Source organism: Battus philenor, unplaced genomic scaffold (assembly GCF_028537555.1).
Source record: "Battus philenor isolate CCGP_79_NKW_IND1 unplaced genomic scaffold, ilBatPhil1.0.hap1 SCAF_17, whole genome shotgun sequence".
Lineage (NCBI taxonomy): Eukaryota > Metazoa > Arthropoda > Insecta > Lepidoptera > Papilionidae > Battus > Battus philenor.
In genome coordinates, this window is record NW_027181679.1 from 8,111,689 (window position 1) to 8,133,234 (window position 21,546).

The 21,546-nt window shown below is 32.7% G+C and overlaps 2 protein-coding genes across 2 annotated transcripts; one reads left to right on the plus strand and one right to left on the minus strand.

Moving 5' to 3' along the window:
* Positions 1-513: 513 nt before the first annotated feature.
* On the minus strand, positions 514-21,140 carry Naa40 (N-alpha-acetyltransferase 40). The gene is made up of 5 exons (XM_068763044.1): positions 20,907-21,140; positions 20,495-20,751; positions 19,952-20,107; positions 3,016-3,174; positions 514-1,530 (listed from the first exon to the last, which is right to left on the minus strand). Exons 1-5 carry the CDS (start codon positions 20,910-20,912, stop codon positions 1,392-1,394), a joined length of 717 nt encoding a protein of 238 aa, XP_068619145.1. The 5' UTR covers positions 20,913-21,140; the 3' UTR covers positions 514-1,391.
* On the plus strand, positions 7,128-19,224 carry LOC137919836 (UDP-glycosyltransferase UGT5-like). The gene is made up of 6 exons (XM_068763043.1): positions 7,128-7,336; positions 13,360-13,827; positions 14,303-14,473; positions 15,687-15,918; positions 16,076-16,295; positions 18,831-19,224. Exons 1-6 carry the CDS (start codon positions 7,163-7,165, stop codon positions 19,183-19,185), a joined length of 1,620 nt encoding a protein of 539 aa, XP_068619144.1. The 5' UTR covers positions 7,128-7,162; the 3' UTR covers positions 19,186-19,224.
* Positions 21,141-21,546: the final 406 nt, after the last annotated feature.

The following is a 21,546-nucleotide window of genomic DNA, read 5'->3' on the forward strand; positions in this document are numbered from 1 at the left end:
AAAATTAAAATTAGAATCAAAATTATAAATGTAAACCAAGTCATAATACTAAAGATTACTACTAAAATTATCATTGAGATTAAATTATTAATTACAATTTTTTTTCTTCATTACCAATGAATTTTACTATTGTGAAATGTGTATCTGATTGTTTCTTTTGCAGCTGATATCTCATAGCTTTTGGCAAATACAACTGTGTATACTTGATGGACGTCGTATATTGCAAATTACTGGTCAAGACTAATTCGGTAAAATAATAATTTTTTTTGAGCTTCGCTTCCTTAAAACAGGTCTCGGGCTAGGCGCCTTGCTACCTCGCTCGCCTCATCTTTACGGTTTAAACAAATACATAATAAATACATGATTTGTATTAAATAGCTAGTTATTAATGCTATAACTATAACTCTCCCAGTGAGATATGCGATCGCATGATATGTGCTATGAAACCTTGTTTGTAAAGATACTTTTCTATTTAAAATTTAATATTCAGAAGAAAAAAGAAAGCCATTTATTAAAAAAATGTTTATTATTCAATAAAGTACATTATCTTTGTTTCTTTTCAATAATATTATAATAAAAATGTCCGCCTTAAATAAAAATAATTTGATTCCGTCTACCGCCACAGAATAGGGACATTCTAGATGCAGGCTGTTTAATGAGGAATATTTTTATACTAACGTGTCAGAGAAACCGATTTATTAGCCCAAAATTTACAAATATAAAATCTGAATGAGAAATATTAATTACATAAAATGTGTACTGGAAGAAGCAAATTAAAAATAAACAAGAATAGAGATTAAAAGATAAAACATATACCGCAATCGCGCTGTAAAATCACACAATTGAAAAAAGAATTGTGGAGGGTAGAAATAAAAATGCCCCAACACCAACCGCACAGACTGACAGTGTTGCGGGAACTGCCGGAGAGTTCTGATTTCTTAAGACATTGCTACTCAGTTAGTCGAATATACATAAGATTTTCCGGAAGTGCGCTGAATTGAAAGTATATTATAATCACCCAAATTGTTAGTGATTTGGGCAAATCTGACATCTCGTTTAAAAACACTACTTAGACTCTCTGACATATAAATAATAATTATTTCAACAAATTAACTAGTAAATTAAAGTAATAATATCATAGAATGAACAGTTTGAATTGGTAATTGACATGATATTAAAATAGGAAAACTTTTATGAGGTGTTTTATATTTGTTAATATCCATTGAAAGCATGTAACTCGATTTCAATTGTAAAATGTAAAATAAAATCTAAGCTCAAAAAAATTTGAAATCGATTTTTTAATTTAATTCTATTAACATCAATATTTCTAACATTAAAAGTTTTGGTGTTGTTAAAAAGGAATTTTAGAGTTATTTATAATCTATATTTAATTAGGAAACTTCCATCTGTACTCGGGTCTCGGTAGGCTCCTTCGTATTAATCGCTGTTTCATGCTGTGCTGTCGCCTTACTGAGGATCTCGTAGTGAACAGCTTCTTCTTTAGGAGGACTGGTTTCATCAAGACTATACCTGAAGAAACCATACAACATATTGAAAAAGGAAAAAAACATATAACATAATAGTAATGTTGCCCGGGATTTAGAAATAAAATTCTGCGCATGCGCATATTAAACATTACGATGTCACGTCTCTAGTCCAATAACTTAACCACTTATCGGCAAAAATATTCTAACTTGTAATATATTGTGTTTATTAAAAATAGATAATTAGCGCAGTATATATATATATATATATATATATATATAGTGTTTTTTTTTTATATTTAAAGGTTACTTGTTAAGCCTGTACCATTCTAGGTTGACTAGCAGAGAATGCCTTTAAGGCAATAAGTTCGCCAATAAACAATGTTTAAAAAAAGTAAATAATTGAAGTAAAGTAAAAAAAAAGTTATCGTTATCTAAAGGGACGCGATAGTCGTGGAGATTATTGAATTTTTATAATAATAGGTTTAAGTAATTCTCGCTAAAATTGCGAATCCGATGTTGTATCATAATTGTACTGATCCAATTGTAGAACTTGTTCAAGCCTAATTTCAACAAACTCATCAAAGAAATCATGTTTTTTTGGTCGTTAATTTTTTTTAATTTTCATTCTTTCCTCTAAATTTTATCACATTACCTTTCATTACTTTACATGCTTTCCTTCTATTTATCGCCTTACTCCTTTCGCCTTTCATCCGAGGTTCTACCATTTTACATTTATTATTGTTATTTGTTTATTCTTATTATTATCTAAATCATGTTGAAAGGGTTGTGGGCAAGTGGACTAATGGCATATTTTCAGCAAGCCATAGACTATCCCCAAAGATGGGGGATAATCCACATTCGCCACGCCTTGCGAGTTGGCGATTACAGTGTGGTATTATGGGACGCAGAGGCCACTGCCGTCAATCTTCAGAAAACTCGTTTGTGAGTTGTGACAATCCTATATAATTAATGCACAAATTAATGCATAAATAAATTGTATCCTGGGAATCGAACCCCCGTCCTATGATCACAAGTCTCAGTCCTCTACCGCTGTTCTACCATTGCTCAAGTAATGGTAGTGGTAGCGTGCTATTTTAAATCCAATGGTTTTGTAAAAGCGTCTATTCCCGGTAGAAGCGCATATCAAGCCAATAACGTATTATTTACTTTTGTGGTAGACAAGGGAGTTAACTGCACTCCTTACCTACTATTTAACTATATTTGGTTGCAGAACTATAAATGATATATATGTGACTGGTTGCCATCGTATGCTTTACCGAACTTAATGAGCGGTTCCTCATCCCCACATGCAGGTGGAATTTCGAAAAAATTTTGTTTTTACATACCCAGACTTTTTTTTTGACTTTTACATACCCAGAGGAGTATTCCTACTAAATTTCAAGTCTGTTAATTTTAGGGTTCCAGATAATTAGTGATCAGTCACCACATAGTTAGAAATCTCTGATTCCTTCGTTGTTGACAATTGAATTGCTAATGATTATTATTACGAAATTAATAATTAAATTACCCGCAAGCCTTAAAGAATGCTGAGGCGGACGGATTGTGCGTCAAAGCCGTGAGCCTCACGCATCGCATACGCGTCGCCTGCGCGAGCTTCTCCAGAACTTTCAGAACGCGCTGACCCAACCCACGGCGGCGTCCCTCCGCCTCCACCTGCACCTCGTAACTGTAACATAACAGCAAAAATGGAACAAACAGTCGCGTACATCTTTGCTGAGTGTCCCGCATACAAGACACACGATTTAAAAAATAAAATTTACTGAATTAAACGATGTTTTTGCAGAATTATTTACAGATAAGGAAACTAGTAAGTAATTTGTAAAGTTTTATATTGTAGTAGCAGAAAACTCAAGAAAAAAAATCAATATTTAATCGTATTGAGGAACATATTGTAATAGAAATATAAAGTATAATATAAAGAGAAATAATCAGAATCCAAGTTGGTTATAAAAATAAACAAAACGTTGTCAGATAATTAATATATAAGAGTAGAAAAACGAGATAGACTTTTAGAAAAAGGAATGTATAGTAAAGGGGTGGCCAAGCTCCTTGTTTGATTGCACGAAATTTGAAAATTTTCGTGAGCCGCAATTTAATATGAATTTAAGACACGCAAACAAATATTGCGCTTACAAAAACTGTATATCAAAAGTTCAAAACATGTGTATCCAGCACTCCTAGTAATACTAATGATGCCGGTTAGTTAATTATGATCAGTGTTTTTATTCCGCTAATTTTATGGTGGAAAAATAATAATTATTTTCACCAGTAATTTGTTTCTATTTCCCAGGAGCTGACATAGGTTATATAAATTTTAATATTGAAATAATTCCACAAACAATCGAAGCCATAAAATAATCGTTCAAAGAGCCGCAGTTTATCCACACCTGGTATAATAGAATAGTAAATATAGTAAATATACAGAACGTAAAAGTAGAAGTCACGATGCAGCAGATACATCAAGTGTACTGTGGAAACTGATACTACACTAAACAACACATCTAAACAGAGAAATTAATTTATTTGTAGATTGCAATTGTAATATAGTCTCTTAGCGAATGTACAAGTAAAAATGTATATATACAAGATCCGGTTAAATGTCATAGTTGTTAACAGTAGGGTAGTGATTTCAATGGTTAATGTTCTTAGTAATCTAAACCAGGAAAAACATAGCGTAAATATAGTTCTCGATAGTTGCGTATATTAAACGAATTATCTTATTCCAGTAATAAATTAAACAGTTTGTTGATTGTGTAAAGGAACATTGCGTAATGAGATTGCATTAGTACTTTACGAGTATGCCAATGTTAGATATAGTTTATATATTAGATTGTGATTTTGTATAAATAAAATTTAAATAAAAACTTTACAAATATTATTGTATGTAGTACAAGCATGAAAATCTAGGTTCAACGGTGACGCAGCCTGAAGCCTGCTGGTCGGAATGCTAGGCAGGTATTACCGACGAATGAAATAGCTTAGCAACCTAAAAACAGTTATTTAGTTGCGGCTCTCACTGCACCCTGCCGTTTCTAATCTATGAAATCTACGAATGCCATCTGGGCAGCAGTAAGTCTGGTTCAAAATTAAAATTAAAAAAACTAATGCCTTAGTTAATATTGCACCGTTTTGGTAACTTAACTATAAGTAAATTAATTACTTAGTTTGTGGAGCTCAACTTTTCTCAAAATACGCCATAAAAATAAAATTCCAAAAATAATATGAACGCCCCATGGTTCATGCGTACGTTAAAAGAGGACATCATCAGACATGTCAAGTCATATAAAAATAGAATCTTCATCTATTTGACCATACTTGCGTTAAAACTAATGTACAACCGTCAAGTATGACGCCGACTGACACGTGATATTTCACAAGATAGGCTAAAAAATAAAGAATTAAAAGCGCATATGTCAAATTGGAACGGAAGAGTAATCATGCTTCTAATAATGACCTGATATAACGTTATACATACCGCAGAATGTCCCATAGTGGCGATAGATCGTAGTATTTAAAATGATTGGTTATAGGTGTAAAACTATAAATGGGCGAATGTATCGTTTGCTATTGATTAATGTAAACACTATCCAAAATCAATGGTTTTAGAAATAATAATGATAACATAGTGCAAAATTGTTGTAATATCTCCAGCAAACTTTGTACTTACTTACTTAGAAGATATTGGCTAGTCATATTAAAATTGAGAAAATAAATTAATGTAGCAAATTCCGGAGTGGTGGTAGCTTTATAAATGGTGTTTGAAAATAGGTGTAAAAGTTTAAAACTTATTGCTAAAATGAGTAATACATTAACCCCTTTTAAACATATAATTAATAAAACAATTTATACTAAAAAAAAATGTACAACATCGTTAGTGCCAGGTGTAATCTGGACCGTTTCTTTTTAATGAAATAATGTATATAAATCATTTATTGTCATCGATTACCGCTTGCGATAAATTATTCTTTAACATAAATTATTTACCGGATAATAAGGCCGCATAGCATTTAGTCGATCGGGCGGGCGCTTTATGGAAGGACAAGTCTCCAGGGAGGACCTCGGCTTAGACAGCTACTCAATACGCGGTTGGAATTATGATTTTAAGGATTTTATAATCCGTTATACTCCCAAAACGTTTTTCTCAATTGTATTGGACTCTTTCTATGACTTTTTTACATGTAAATAAAATTTTCAATTCATTTTTAACTATATATCACAAAGAATTGATCTCGGCAGAGTCATTATTAATTTCGCTTTCTACTCAAAGTCAAACGTGTACCCAGCATTTGAGAGTAATAATATTATACTTTATATTTGTGAAAATTATATAAATTAATAATATTATGTATTTGTGAAAACACTATTGTATAACATTAAAATGTATTTATCTCAAATCATATGAAATGTCACAGGGCAATGAACAATAGAAAATGTTTAAAAAGCGTATATATATTCCGTTCTTAGCATACACTTAACACGTTGACTGGCACGACAATTTTCAGAAATTTGACCTTAAATGACAATTTGATTTAATAATATTATATTATTAAAAACTCTAATTCTTGTGTATGGTTATCATGAAAAAGTATAAAAAATGTCTTTTTTTTAAAAAAAGGTCTTGCAAATTATCTGGTTAATTTATTTTATGTTCGTCTTTTAATAAATTTTCTGTTCGTGAAAGCCAGCATTGTTTTTAGTTCTTTTCCCATAAGCCGTCTATCGATATTGGCACTGATATACTTTGTGTATAATCGTAGCTGCACAAAAATGGCAAGTAAACACAGGACGAGATAACTCGCAGTTGACGTCCTAGAAAAGAACTAAGTCAACGTCAGTAAACTGCGATGTAATATAGCCAAATATCGCTCGTTTCATAATAAATATTTTAATCTATTTTATTTTATATAATCGACTTTGATTCTACATAAATCGATAAAAAATTAAAATTATGAATAAATTAGACGATAAATTATAAAATGGCATAATAAATATTACGTAAATTTAAAAACTCTATTATATAATTACAATAACTTTATTTTAAATTTTTGGATAACTGTATAATGTCAGGTCTGCCTTTATATTGAAGTACATACATTACGAATTTAATACAAGAAGTGTTTCTATTCTGGAGCTGTGAATATATATCCTTGACTGAATATGAATTTATAAACCAACTACGGTTACTTATATGTAATATAAAAATTCGCAATTTAGTTAGCATATTGTAAAGTTATTAAGATTTTTGTACTTACATTATTTATAACTATTTAGACATTAAAAGTTAAACTTCACTTATAAGTACAAATCAATATGATCCGCGCTCTACGCAGTTTGATTAGGTCAACGCAATAATTTATTGTCACTATCGTACGTTTATTTAACTAAACAAATATCGATTAAACATACATCCAATTAATTAATATGTACATCGTCAGTTCATAAAGAATTAAGCTCGGACATCAACTAAATGTAAGGAACGGAAAATAGGGTATACTACTAGCCTACACTTTTTAAGATCGTTGGAAGTTAAATGTTAGGGGTTGTTACAACAGGTTAAGGAGCGTGTGGCACGTCTCCGGGGTGACGTCAGCCCTTATCGTTACTAGCGTTTGTGGGTATCGCGAGGCGTGCAATCTGCGACAGACGGCAGTGAGATGCAGGCGCGGTTGCTCTGGCTGGTGGCTTTCTGTGTGGCGGCAGCGCATGCTGCTCGGCTTCTTGCAGTATTGCCCACCAACACAAGAAGTCACTACGCAATGTATGGCCGTCTCATCGAAGCCCTCGCTAAGCGGCAACATCACATTACAGTTTTGTCCCATTTTCCAATGGTATGTAAATTTTTATTTTATTGCATATAATTTAGATATTAATACAGCATTGTGTTCTACGGGTAACTAGTATAGGATTATGCTGTCGATTCCTATACTATTTTTCTGCAAGATAAGATACCTGTTTGTAAGTAAAATCTCTAACATGAGAGCTAGATTCGCAGAGAAAGTTTTAGTAAATAAAATATTGTCACAGTATATAGTCGACATATATACATAACACTCTGGTCTGTGTGCATATAAATAAATATAAGAAAAATAGGGCTGTATATAAGGTTAGCACGCGAAATGATGATAAGTTTGTTATATCTTTCTTTACGTTTCAGAAAATCAGTCATTCATTTTTGGGCAACTGTGTACGATATTACAATATACTCTCTCATGTGACGGATGCATGATTAAAACTTGTTAAAAATCTTAAGATAGTATGAAGAATTTTTAAGTGATAATAAAGCTTGGAAATGAATTGCTCCGCCACTATATCAAGGAAATTATAATAATGACCACAAAAAAACCTTTTTGAGTTTGTAGAAATCTAGATGAAGGCACTTTTGGAACATTCGTACCTCTAAGTTGATATTAGTAAGGTGCTATTTATATGGGAACTAAATCTAACTCTAGTTTTGGCCAAATTGGGTTTTTTTAGGATTTCTTCTCATGACATAAAAACATGGATATATGAATAAAAATAAAACTTTACTTTAAATAAATGCACTACAGTAAAATGCCATCAAATTTCAGTTTTGCTTTCGTCATGTCAGCCGATGCCCTCTGTAAGGCATAAGATCGCTACAATGATTGGTAATGCGCTGATCATTCAACCACATCCCGGGATTCCCCTTAACTTTGACTATGTCGTCGGTTAAAAAAAAAAGGTTTTAACAATTAATAGTTTAATGAAGTGAAATTGAGTTTATTATCAACAGTCGATATTTTTCAAAATTACTTAATTAATGTATATTTATGTTTTTTCTCTACGCTGTGGTGTTCAAATATATTAAACTTTTTTAAATGACAGTAAACCGCTGGATACATTTGAAACATAAATGCAATATTTACTTAAACGTCAATAAATAGAAAACTAATGTCATTTATTGTGTTTTAAAAATTCTAATTCAATTCATGATCTATGAGATCGTGAATGTGTGCAGCGCGCTAATGCAGCTACCATAAATGCTTGTATGGCAAGACTTTGGAACTATCGAAGATATCTGGTTAATGAGGAAACGTCTAATTATTACCCAATTGTCGAACTTTGAGGGTGTCTAGCAAGGGGTTGCCACGAGGTTAATTGCCTGGCAATGAATTCGTCAATCAACAATGAAAAAATCAGTTTATAATTTGACGAAAATAGGTCCGTGTTTTATACACCTTTAGTACCGTTTACCTACCAAAGCCACTGTGATCTAAATTTCATAATGACGGATCATTATGAAAGTCTTTACCTGTTGGGAGAATGCGCTGACTTTTAACTTTTATAAAATGTCGAAGGTCTAGTAGGGTTTTCAAGCTCTTGCTCTATTATATTTAAGAACAGCAGTTAGTTGCCTTTATTAGTTTCAAAGAGAAAAGTTGGACTTGGGGTTACACCGATTAGTGTAACATAACTCCTGAAGATGCCCCGTGGAGGGGTGAAACACGTGTTGAGTAATTTGGCGGTGGCGGTTGTGTGATTCGCATTGTTTGCCGCATACGCGTTTATCAGCGGGCTGGCGGGCGGTGCATTTCATTGCACGACTACCACTGCATGTGCGGAAGTGGCTAAATATTGGTCCTTTTCTTACTCCTTGGGGAATGTCCTTGGGCGTTGACCCTGTGTATACGTCAAGGAAAAATCCCAAAAACCAAAAAAACATGTCTAACTTTAACGTGGTTTACTGTAGATATATGTGAAAGTAGTACAGAATAAACGTCAATGCGTTTATTGGTATGGTATTTTGACAAAATCGTCATCAGATGTTATAGCATAATTACCAAGGTAAATAGGATCAATCGCCCGGAAATTATTATTGTGAAATAATTAAATTCGTAGTCATTGTTCTTGTTATCGAATGAGTGTTTATTTAATCCATATTCCACGGAAAATGTATAATAACATTTTTAAACGAATTTTGCACTGTAATCACGTCAGTCCGGTAGATATAAAATATGATTTAATTATGATACGGATATGTCTTATGTTACAAGTATATTACGGTTATGCTATAATCATATACGGAACCAATGCTGCATACATTTTTTATAAGAATGAATTAGAAGCTACATGTAACTATATATCTTAATTTTAATCTATCAAATGAGTTTTGTAATTCTGTTTACCCGTTTACGCGTTGCTGTGTGATACATCTAATTAAAATTCTGAACAAAAAGACAATTTTTATACCTCAAACGTAAACTGACAATTTTTTTTTTGCCAAAAAAGTTTTCACGGCGATTGGGTATATCGTTTTTAAATCCATCGAGTACAGGCAGATGCGCATTTATATATATATATATAGATTATGACGCTCTGATCAGTTGATCAGTTGTAAAAATAGGCATGCTTCTTTAATTAGTCAGCTATTCGGGATGATTGGTACTAGATGGAAAAATTTTAAAATGGTGAATGAATGCATGGATCATTAACCAGCAACAAGCTTTAAAGCTTTTACACCTATTTCCAATGAACCAATGTAAAGATATTTTTTGGATAAGATGCATCGTACATTATTTGATAGCAAACGAGTTATACACTCAGCCCTTAGAAGTTTTTACACCTATTATCTATCATCTTTTATACGAAGGATGTAATCTATATCAAGTTTAATATTTAAAATAACATAAAAAATTGTTCTTTTTTTTCGGAATTCAGAGTTACAAGGTTAATCTTGAGCAAAAATATAAATTTAGTGCAAACGCAAGTTATTCTACTGCTTTCTCTCTCACATTGGTCCATGTTGTAAACGCAACTGTATTATCATCAGCGCAGGAGTATGTCCCGGCTCCGTTTTGGTTGCACAAACCATTGGTCTATTTTAAACATTAATGTACACCAAGAATATAACAGGACCAAGGACACTACTTTGCGGAACCCCAAAAAATCTGTACTTCACTAAATCTTGATATTTGTGTAGTTAACAATTCTATCAATTAATGTTAAGATAAACGTTACACTTGGGGATAATTATTATGTTTATTTTCACACAGTATGAAATAGTCAATGTCAAGTTAACAATAATCAGAGTTCTCGTTTGCTAACCACAGAAACTATAGCCGATAGACAGTGGTATAGGCATGGACGTTACACGGACGAGCCGACCCTTGCTGCATAATCACACTAAGATAAATCTATCTGCCTATAATACATATGTAAATAGCGTGATGATTGCTAACCTTGCATATAGTTGGAGGTTATTGCAGAACAATCAATAAGATGACGATTCTATTATTAATACAACATATATTATATATACAACTACAAAATTACATTAACAAGTATCGTCAAGATGTAAATATATATTGATTTAGTAATAAAATGATATTAATCACATAATCGGGCGTATAGTAGCGGAGTAGAACGTCCATTCATTTGGTGGACATCCGACCTTGCTAAGGTCGGAAGACGCTGGATGTGGGGCTTACAATACAAGATTCCGGAAGATTTTTGTCCGTTATTAAAAATCGGTATTTTTATATAAATACCGGTATTTTGGTATAACATTAGTTGATCAAAATTTAATTTATGCACAATATAAATCTAAATAAAAATAATATTAGTTAATAAAAATATTTTTTTTGATCATATACAAACAATTTCATTGTATTAAAATGTATATTGAAAGATGAGCCGAGTATGGCACCATCAAGAAGCGGCGGTGTCGGCAATACAAAGCGATTGTTTGTTTTACGTCTACTGCCCAATGAATAGGTCCCGTTTATACAAATATATAAAGTACTAGCTGATCCCGCAAACGTTGTTTTGCAAAAAAAATTAAAGTTTTTAATTAACAAATGTAAGATAAGGCTTGATCGTAGAGGGGTGAAAATTTAGGTTTGTATGTATTTTTGTATGATGTATCATAATAAAATAAAAACCAAAAAAATTGTCTAAAAAATTAAAAATAAAATTTAGGGGTGGACCACTCTTATAGAGACAGACATACTGAATACGCATGTAAAATTTGGTAAAAATCGGTCAAGCCGTTTCGGAGGAGTTCAAGTTCGAACACCGTGACACGAGAATTTTATATATTAGAAGATGTAACACAAAAATTATTAAACAGTTTAGATTAGACTGTTTAACTTTGCTAATACCGGTATCCGGTATTAAATGGGTTTAAGTTCGGTAAATTTAAGTTCGGTATTGTACACCCTAGCTGGATGCAAGCCTTATCTGTAGAAGACGTTTATATCCAGCAGTGGACTTTCTATTGCTGAAATAATAACGTTAAATCATATAACTAATTTTTGTTAGTCGTTAGAGTAATCCTGTATTATCTATTAAAATGTTTAAGTTGAAGGGCCGAACTACACAATATTTATATTAAGATCGTATAAATAAAATTGCGTTTTTTTTTAATTAACATTTCGATGTAGACGAATTAAATATACGATGAAGTTTAATGTCCATTAATCACGTTTCAACTCTATTGCTGTAAAAATAATCTCCTTTCGTTATAGCTGATAATAGAGACCGCGACTTATTACTTCTTCAAAATTATTTTTTTCGCGATTTAAGTTTTTTTGCAATTTGCTTGTTTCTTAGACTTGAATAGAAGAATGAATGAACGAACGCATGATTATATTGCGTAGCCATTCGTTACGATTATTAGACGATGCAATAGGAATTATAGTCGTGATAAAAGTGATATAACGATAGCAATCAGCCGCACATGCAGCGGTGACCCGGGCAGCATGTGCGGCTCCCATGACACGCGTCCTTTAACCCTTTGTCTGCGGACCGCTTATCACTCGGCACGCGCTGCGTAAGTTCTACACTGTCTGCCTATTACAATTACGACGTATTATTATACATACAAAGTTCTATTCATACATTGCTCTGACTTTTATTAAAAACTAAGTTATCATTAGAACACCTGATTACATCATCATGTCAGCCGATGTAAGCCCAATACTGATACAGATACCGGTCAAGCGCCACAAGCATCCATTAACTTCCACCACGTCCACCTATTGGAGAATCTACTGACACTGCGTCTACCGGTTCCAAGTCGCCACACAAGAACAATTCGGTTCCAACGGCCTTCGGTTAATATAAACATAATAAAACAAAACATTGTTTTTATTGTTATTTGGCGGAATTCCATTCTGATTTAAAAAAAAATTGGTAGTCATTTATCTTTGTATACGTATTTGAGTCTATTAAAGCTCGAGCAAGGGCTTGGATTTCGAAGATCTCTTCTTATTTAAAAGCACTTCGAGTAACAGCTCCCATCTCTCGGCATTTGCATCTAGTTACATCATGAAGCATCCGCCCAAGCGACTTTGAGTCTGACCATTCTCCAAGTCTAGACTCGAAGGAGCTTTCGTACTCAGTTTTATATATATATGTATATATGTATATATATATATATATATATATATATATATATATATATATGTATGTATATATATATACACATAGATATTTGAAACTAAACTAATATATATATATATATATATATGCGCTAGCAGTATATTGTATCTCGTTATCTTTTGACGTCGGTAAGGCACATGTAAGGGCATCGCTCGATTATGTCAGAATTAACTAATCAATGATGATACAATATATATATATATACACATATATATATAAAAGTCTTCAGGGTTCTGCCATTACAAACCCATGCAAAAATAGCTAATTATTATATTGCTACCAAAACCGCTGTACCATATCGCACAAAAAGAGTATGAGCGCCGTCGGCGCGAGCGTTAGTGGCAGACTGTTGGAACGGAACATGTCTCTACGAATATACCCAAGGTGCGATACCGCGGTTTCTATTGCACTATAGTACAAATTAAAAAAAAAATGTTTTTTGTTTCAGAAAAATCAACCACCGAACATAGAAGAGATAAGCCTAGCCGGAACGATACCAGAAATAACCAACAATCTAACGAAACAACATAACAACTTTATGCCGGACTTTATAAGCAACTTGGAACAGATCATGAAGGAATGCGTGCACGCATGTGAGACGGTGTCACAGCTGCCCGCTGTGAAAGCTCTTACAAATTCAACACTCCGCTTCGATCTGGTTATTGTAGAAGTGTTCGGAAGCGAATGTTTTCTTCCTTTTGGTACAATATTTCGAGCGCCGATAGTTGGCATCCTGTCAAGTGTTCCACTGCCGTGGGTCAACGAACAGTTAGGAAACCCAGAGGCCACTGCTTACGTGCCAGCGTATATGATGGGATACGGACAGCATATGACAATATGGGAACGACTTGTGAATACAATTGCAGTGATATGGGCAAAGGTTCTGTACAAGTACAAGTCACAAATACCATCACAGGTAATTGATTTAACTTTATTGAGAAATACTATTGAATAACAGCCTATAGATTAATTGTAAAATATTATTTATACATGAATAATATTATTTGACTGAAGGGTAACTATTTTCGTCTTGAGGCTCTAGAAATATGAATTTTTTATTTTCCTTTTATTTATTGTGTATGGTGTACAAAAAAGTGTTAATAAATAAATAAACAATGGAGACCAAAGATCGGTGATCAGAGGATAAGACGTCCAATCGTAAAGTGGACAGAAATTAAGGTCATCGGAAGACGATGGATGCAGGCCTGTTCCAACCTGTCCTAAAAAAGTCGGTCTGTCCTGTAAATCTTTGGGGAAAGCCTACGTCCAGCACTAGTCGTTCTAAAGCTGAAATTATGATGATGATGAAACATACATGATTACAGTTGTTCACTGAAAAATTTTAATAGTATTTAATTAAAACCATTTTCATAATGAACCATCTTTCACAGGCTATATCGGATCGTCTATTTGGACCGGGACCTAAACTGGATATCCTAGCTAAGAATTACAGTTTAGTTTTGTCAAACAGTCATTTTAGTATAAACGACGTGCGGCCGTTAGTGCCCGCCCTCGTGGAAGTCGGAGGATTGCATTTAGATAGCTCGCAGACAATTTCAAGGGTGAGAGTTTTTTCTTCAAGATTACTTAATTATTTTTGTCAATAAGGCATGAAATTTTAAATTTTTATTATTTTGGTAATGGAAATGGACACGATGTGTTTATAGTGGGATGAGAACAGGCACCGCAATAGAGCGCATTCCAAAACAAGAAATAAACGTGTGACAACTCTATATAGGTAGATTGGAAATAGAATTAAAAACTTTAAAGTTTTTTGCTATGTATACCTATACATTCACTCCTTTAAAGTTCACCCTTATAACTAAGCATCATGTTTAAAGAAACTCTGAAACCATAAGGCATAAGGATTTGAAATTTGGTACGAATATTTTTTTCAACAAGTAGAAATCACCTAAAACCGTAAAAAAATTGGCCAGAATATTTTATGCAGATTAAAAATTACAAAGAATGAATTTTATGAAATTTCAGCCATAAAAGGCAGTGCGGGCCTCGCGAAGCGGATGGGGGACAGATAGTTTACGTTATATCATGATATTGGTGTAGGAATCGTAATTAATTTAATTATTTACATTAGGAATTATCTAATTGTACAAAATAACTATTAACCCACATAAAACATGCAGTAGAAGGGAATCCGACTATCGCATTGACCTACGACCTTTGTGCCCATCGCAAAGAGATAATGCAAAATGAATTCTATTGTTACACCCAAATTGCATTGTTTACTTCGAGATTTTCGCAATAATATACCCTGACCTACTTTTAAATTCATCAATGTCAGTCCAAATGAGGTTTTATACTTACATAGAAACACAACCATAGGAATTTTCCTGAATATTTAATACATTCGAAAAACTTTTGACTTTTTTCTGATTAATTTTTATGGGCGTTCGGAGTAACAAGATACGCATATTCAGATTGATCGGTTATAAGAGTAAAAGTTTTAAATGGGATGCATATATAGCTTATTTCTTTTCAATCAATGTATAGTATACTCTACACAAAAATTAAGTTTCAGAAATAATAAATAACGTAATGATAATGTAGTTATAAAACGTCTGTAAAATTCTGATTACTATATATTAAAATGAATTATTGTTTACTATCTCCCCCTGCGTATGTTTTACTGCCAGAAGTAATTAGCCTGACGCATTCTTATATTAATAAATTAATGTAATATATTTTTTTGCTGACAAACAAGCTATGTAACCAACTTTTCTGTATATTAGTAATGACGATACATTTATTTACCAGGAGCTGAAGTCTCTTCTGGACGAATCCAGCAATGGTGTTATTTATTGGAGTTTCGGATCGATGTCGCGGATAGAAACTATCCCTTACGATCAGTTGGTGCAAATTTTTGAAGCCATGTCCGAGCTTCCACAGACGGTGTTGGTAAAAATGAATAGAAGATTGCTTCCTGGAAATCTAACTGTGCCTAAAAATCTTTACGCATTGGATTGGATCCCGCAATATAAAACTTTATGTAAGACCTTATATGAACATAATCAAACGTCATTTTATCCATCGATTTTAATTTATCAAAAATTATTTGTTTCATAGTTGTATCATAATTTCAATAAAGCTTGTAGGTAAATAGGTAAATATATAAAAGGTATATGTTGTGGTTACGTGTCTTATAGGTCATCCAAACGTCGAATTATTTATTTCGCATGGTGGTCTGTTGGGAACCCAAGAAGCTGTGGCATGTGGCGTGCCCATGCTAACTGTGCCCCTGTATGCTGATCAGGCCCTGAACGGTAGAGCCATGCAGGATCGCGGCGTGGCCCGTACGTTGACTTTAAAGGATACAAACAAAGAACATTGGAGGGACGCACTTCGAGACTTACTACAAAACCCTATGTAAGTACTGCAGTTTTAAACACAATTTTTTTATGAATTGAAGATGGCGGATGTCAGAATAGCCAAGAATTTAATTATAATTGTTTTATGAGGATTTTGTAGATCTGCGAATATTTTTATATACTATTTGCCTAAATATTCTGAGTTTCTTGTGACTCGATTCTTTTTTTAATTTAATCATTTCTAAATTATACTATTTATACAGAAAAATCTTTAGACATGATCTATAAAGGTGTTTAATTACGTATAAAATAATTAAATGAAGAGTAAAGAGGCGTCCATATCTTTATAAAAGGTGATAAATAAAATGAACAGTGGTAGTTAAATAGAATAGGATTGAGAATTGTCATCGCAGGTTGCAGGTTCTATTCCCGGAATTCATACTTTGTACATTAATTATATAGAATGGCCACAGCTCACAAACAAGTTTCGAGAGGACGGGCAGTAGCGTTCTTTGCGTACCATAATAACACACGGCCATCGTCAACCCACGTGGTCAAGCATAGCTATTATGGTATATCCCCCCATATTTGAGAGGCTTATGCCTTGCAGTAGGCGTCTATGGCATGAAAAATAATAAACAAATCGTCGTTAAAGGGACTTAAGTTTCATTACTCGTAGACTTTTTGTTTAAAAAACAACGAACACTATTGATATTTTATAAGCTGATTTTGGAACTTTATCTAATGGAGAGCGCCCCCTTTTTAGTCTGAGCTAGAACTCTGGTGAGGACTGATTACCTTACGTTAAAACTACAGCAATCATCATCCGATGTCCGTCGGGTTATTAATTTGTTCTCGGATAGGACGTCGGATATTTATACAATCTTATAAACAGCTTATTCGATAAACCGAAGTCTAAGAAATATATTATCTCAAACATTAAACTTTAATATGTTTTATTATCTAATATATAAAATTCTCGTGTCACGGTGTGCGTGATTGAACTCCTCCGAAACGGCTCGACCGATTTTCGTGAATGTTAGCGTGCATATCGGCCAGGGTGGAGAATCGGACAATATCTATTTTTCATCACCTTAAATGTTAAGGGTGGTTCACCCCTAAATGTTTTATTTTTATTTCATAGACAAAATTTTTTATTTTTATTTTTTTATGATACAGCATACAAATATACATACAACCTTAAATTTTCACCCCTCTACAATCAACCCTTATTTTTTATTTGCTATTCGAAGACATTAATTTTTTTGCAAGAATTTCGTATATAATTTTGTCATGACTTAAAATAAAAAAAAATATTTTGACAAAACAACGTTTGCGGGATCAGCTAGTATACTATAAATTTAGGATTTTAAAGGCGCTACCAGGCCGAAAATGACAGTTTTGTGATAGCCTATTGTTACTGTGGAAGCTTCGTATAATACCTTATGGCAATCAATCATGCGAGAATAGACCGCTTTTGATCTGTATTAGAGGAATGCCTCTAATACATAACGATGTGCCGTATCGTTCCTAATACGGCCATGGTATGGTACGTTGTAGTGGATAGACTTTTTAGTTACAATCGTAGATACCCACTTCGATTCCTAGCAAGCACACATTGGGTGTTTTATTACTGTCTTTGTATATGGAGAAGTAAAACTTAGTAAGGAAACCCTCGTATACCTGGACTCATATGTAATAGATGTGACATTCAATGACTAGCATTAGTTACATGTTGTTGATTATATTAGGTAATCTATTTGTGATAGAAGGTCGGTGTATGAACATTACGAGGCCAGTTTACTCTTACTTCATTAGCCAGTGATACTTCACATATTATACTTATATAATACTTCACATATATTAATATTTACATTTAAAGTAATATAATATAATATAGTACGAAATTATTTTCTCTATACGTTAAAATGCCTTTATTCTACAACAGAAAAAGAAAGTGAGTTTGTTTGGTTTCAGTCCTGTGTCACCTAAAATGCGGAGAAGCTGTAACTGCAAATGTGCAAGCAGCATTAGTGAATGACAAAATCTTGTAATGAACCACTGTACCGCGTCTATGGTAAGCGCGGGGAGGTGAGGGCCGAGGAAAAAGAGCATGAGCGGGAACAGAGCGGCTTACTACAACCGTCTCACCTATAATGCGGTACAGACGTTCACTACGAGATTTTTTTGTCGTTGACAAGTGCTGCTTGCTTTTTACAGCTTTCCCAGCTTTTAGTTTGCAGTGTACTAAAGGTACTGCAAAGAGCACACAAGCTTAGACTTCTTTGCAGTATTTAGAATGAAAGATTCCCTTTAGAGAATCGGTATAGGCCGCTATGATAAATAATTCGCCAAATTTGAAGGCAGTCAAACACTTAAGTCACTTAGATGCATCCTTCGTTCCAAAATTCTATAATCCAACTTTGGATATTTAAGTGGTCAGTCCACACCAAAAATATAATGTCTAACAAATAATCAACTGATATTTAACTAAATTTGATATTCAATTAAACTAAGTATACTGTCTCTTTTATAATACTTATAGTAATTTATTCACTGTTACTGTGCCTGAAACCAATTTTTTGTTTTACAGGTACAAACAAAATGCAATAAAGTTGAAGGAGATGTTCCTCGATCGGCCACTACCACCACTAGAAACAGGGGTGTACTGGATTGAATATGTATTAAGACATCAAGGCGCGAGTCATTTGCGTTCACCAGCCATAGATTTATCATATCCTCAATACTTATTACTAGACATTGTAGCAATCAGTATAGCAATAACATTACTAACAACATTTATTCTACACTTGATGTTCAGATATCTTTGCACAAGATGTATTCGGTGGTGGCCAAAAGAGAAACTTGTCTTTGAGAAAAAATTGTTCAAAAGAAATAGGAGTTTACTTGATTGTTTTATCTGGATACACAAATTTAAGAGTAATTAGTATATGTGTAATATATAATATTTGTTATTATTAAATGTAAATAATAAATGTGTAAGATATTTATTACGTTTGTTATTACTTGACTTTAAAATTTACCATACTAACAAAATTTCTGAAACTGTTTATTTATTACGTCTTCACTATTTTAATTTCAAGGATCAAGAGTTTCATAGTAACATCATTAGGTTTTTATCAAATATAGTTCAAGAAAAGATTTGGCAGAATACTTTAAGTTAGGCTACAACATGCTGTGTCATATAAAAAGGTTGATTATAAACACTTTTATACATAGGCCCTAAATTAATTGTTCAATATCTATAAACTGTAATGAAAAATTTTAATACTGCATTTAGCAATATTTATACAAACTTAAATTCATTAATGGATGTTAGTGTATAAATTGTGAAAAGAGCTTTATCACTTAGATGTGCACAAGATATGCTGCTCTAAGGTTATATGGGATTCCAAGCCACTAAATTTTGGACACAATTTTAGCACAGAGGATAAGACATTGGACATGCTCTGTGCCCTTTGCAGTGGCACCACGATTTCCTATGAAATATGTTGGTGCTTCTAAATAATACTGAGTAAAGTATATCTCCCTGGCGCCCACACTTTGGAAGCCAGCAATACAATACGACTCAGTATTGCTGCCTCAGCCATGTTCACTTTTAACTGTTTACATAAACATCTAATTTAGTTATAGATGTTTTATATTACTACATTTTATAATCATAATAGAACTGATGATCTTACAAAAACTTACCAGTATAAAACAGGTTCTCCAAAATCCATGTCAAACCTAAAGTGTGAGAATGCAAGAAGTTTATCTTTTTCTTTTGCAATCAAATACCAAGCAGAATCATCTGTCATTTCTTCAACCTTTCGGTCACGATTCCATCCCCAAGCACATGTTTCATATCTGTGAATTAAAAATAAGTATAGTTTATCACAATGTTAAAGATGTTAATATGTCATAATATATTTGCAAATTAATTTACTATTTTCCAACTTTGAAGATTTTTCATAATTTGATTTATTTGTCACATATTTTATTGTGGAAGGTGGCAACAAGATTTTATCAATTCATTCACAAAATATTGGATATTTAATTATACATCATGTTCTTATTCATATTACAGTTAGTTGTCAAGTTATATTAAGTATATAATAATTAGCTTTACACTATTTATTTCCAACAGTTCCTTTGAATTTAAATCAGGAACATGTTAAAAATTACTGTTTCTATAAGTTGTACAAGTTAGCCATGTGAGAAACCAAACAGTTAATAAGTCATTAAAATTCTTACAATTTCTTCATATTTCTCTCTGTTAAATTAATAGCCCATTCTAGCACATTCTTTTCAAGTTCAGTTACCCTTTGTATGTACATGTCCACTTCTATCTGTTTACTTCGGAAAACCAAAAGCTCTTTACACAATGATGCTAAATCTGTCAACTTATTTGCTGAAGTCACGTAATTCATTCCGTCTGCTATTCGCCGTTGTTCTAGCTTCCTGGCCTGTCTTTTCTCTTTGTTTTTGGTGGCAGACGCTGATGATTTTTTCTGAAACACATGATGAGCATCGTTTTCGTTTAAATAGCATGTTGTACATATGTATAACTGATATTTTATTCTCAAAAGCTTCTCAAATAATGTGCAATAAAGTTTAAGTATGATTTAACATTCGGGTGGTATTTTTGTACAAAACCAAAACTTACCCCCATTTTTTAGACTTTAAAGTTGATTAGAAGTTTTCAGTAAGGATTTAAGTAAATATATATTTATATTTACTACACAGAATTTTATTAAGTATCGGCGGGAAATAATCCAAACAATACAATATTTGTAAATCTTCTATGGTTATGGACGTGTTTGACATTACAGCAGAATTATGATTGGCTAATTAATGACTGTTATTGTTTAATTCACACAATTCGACCAATAAAAATATGTATCTGAATTCAATTACTCAGTGAGAACATATGGAATGTATCGACTTATCAACGCGTTTTTTCGTTTATAAACTTACTCTGCGCATTTTTTAACAGTTACAATATCATTTAATCTAAATTTTACTAAAATAATTATAAGAGTAATAGTAATTGATAAGCATTAAAAAAATAAATAAATTAAAAAATTAAATTAAACCTATAATTTATTTTAATTTCTAAACGAAATAATAGCGCGAAGTTTAAAAAATCACATTGTTACATCATAAAAATCAATATACGATAGCAAACCATTGGGTGCAATATTTACAACTTGTAATGTGATTTCCGACTTAGATTGGAAATAGTAAACATTAGATGTTGGTTTGCTTTTATATTTTAAAGAGTGTTTTGTAAAAAAGTATCTTTG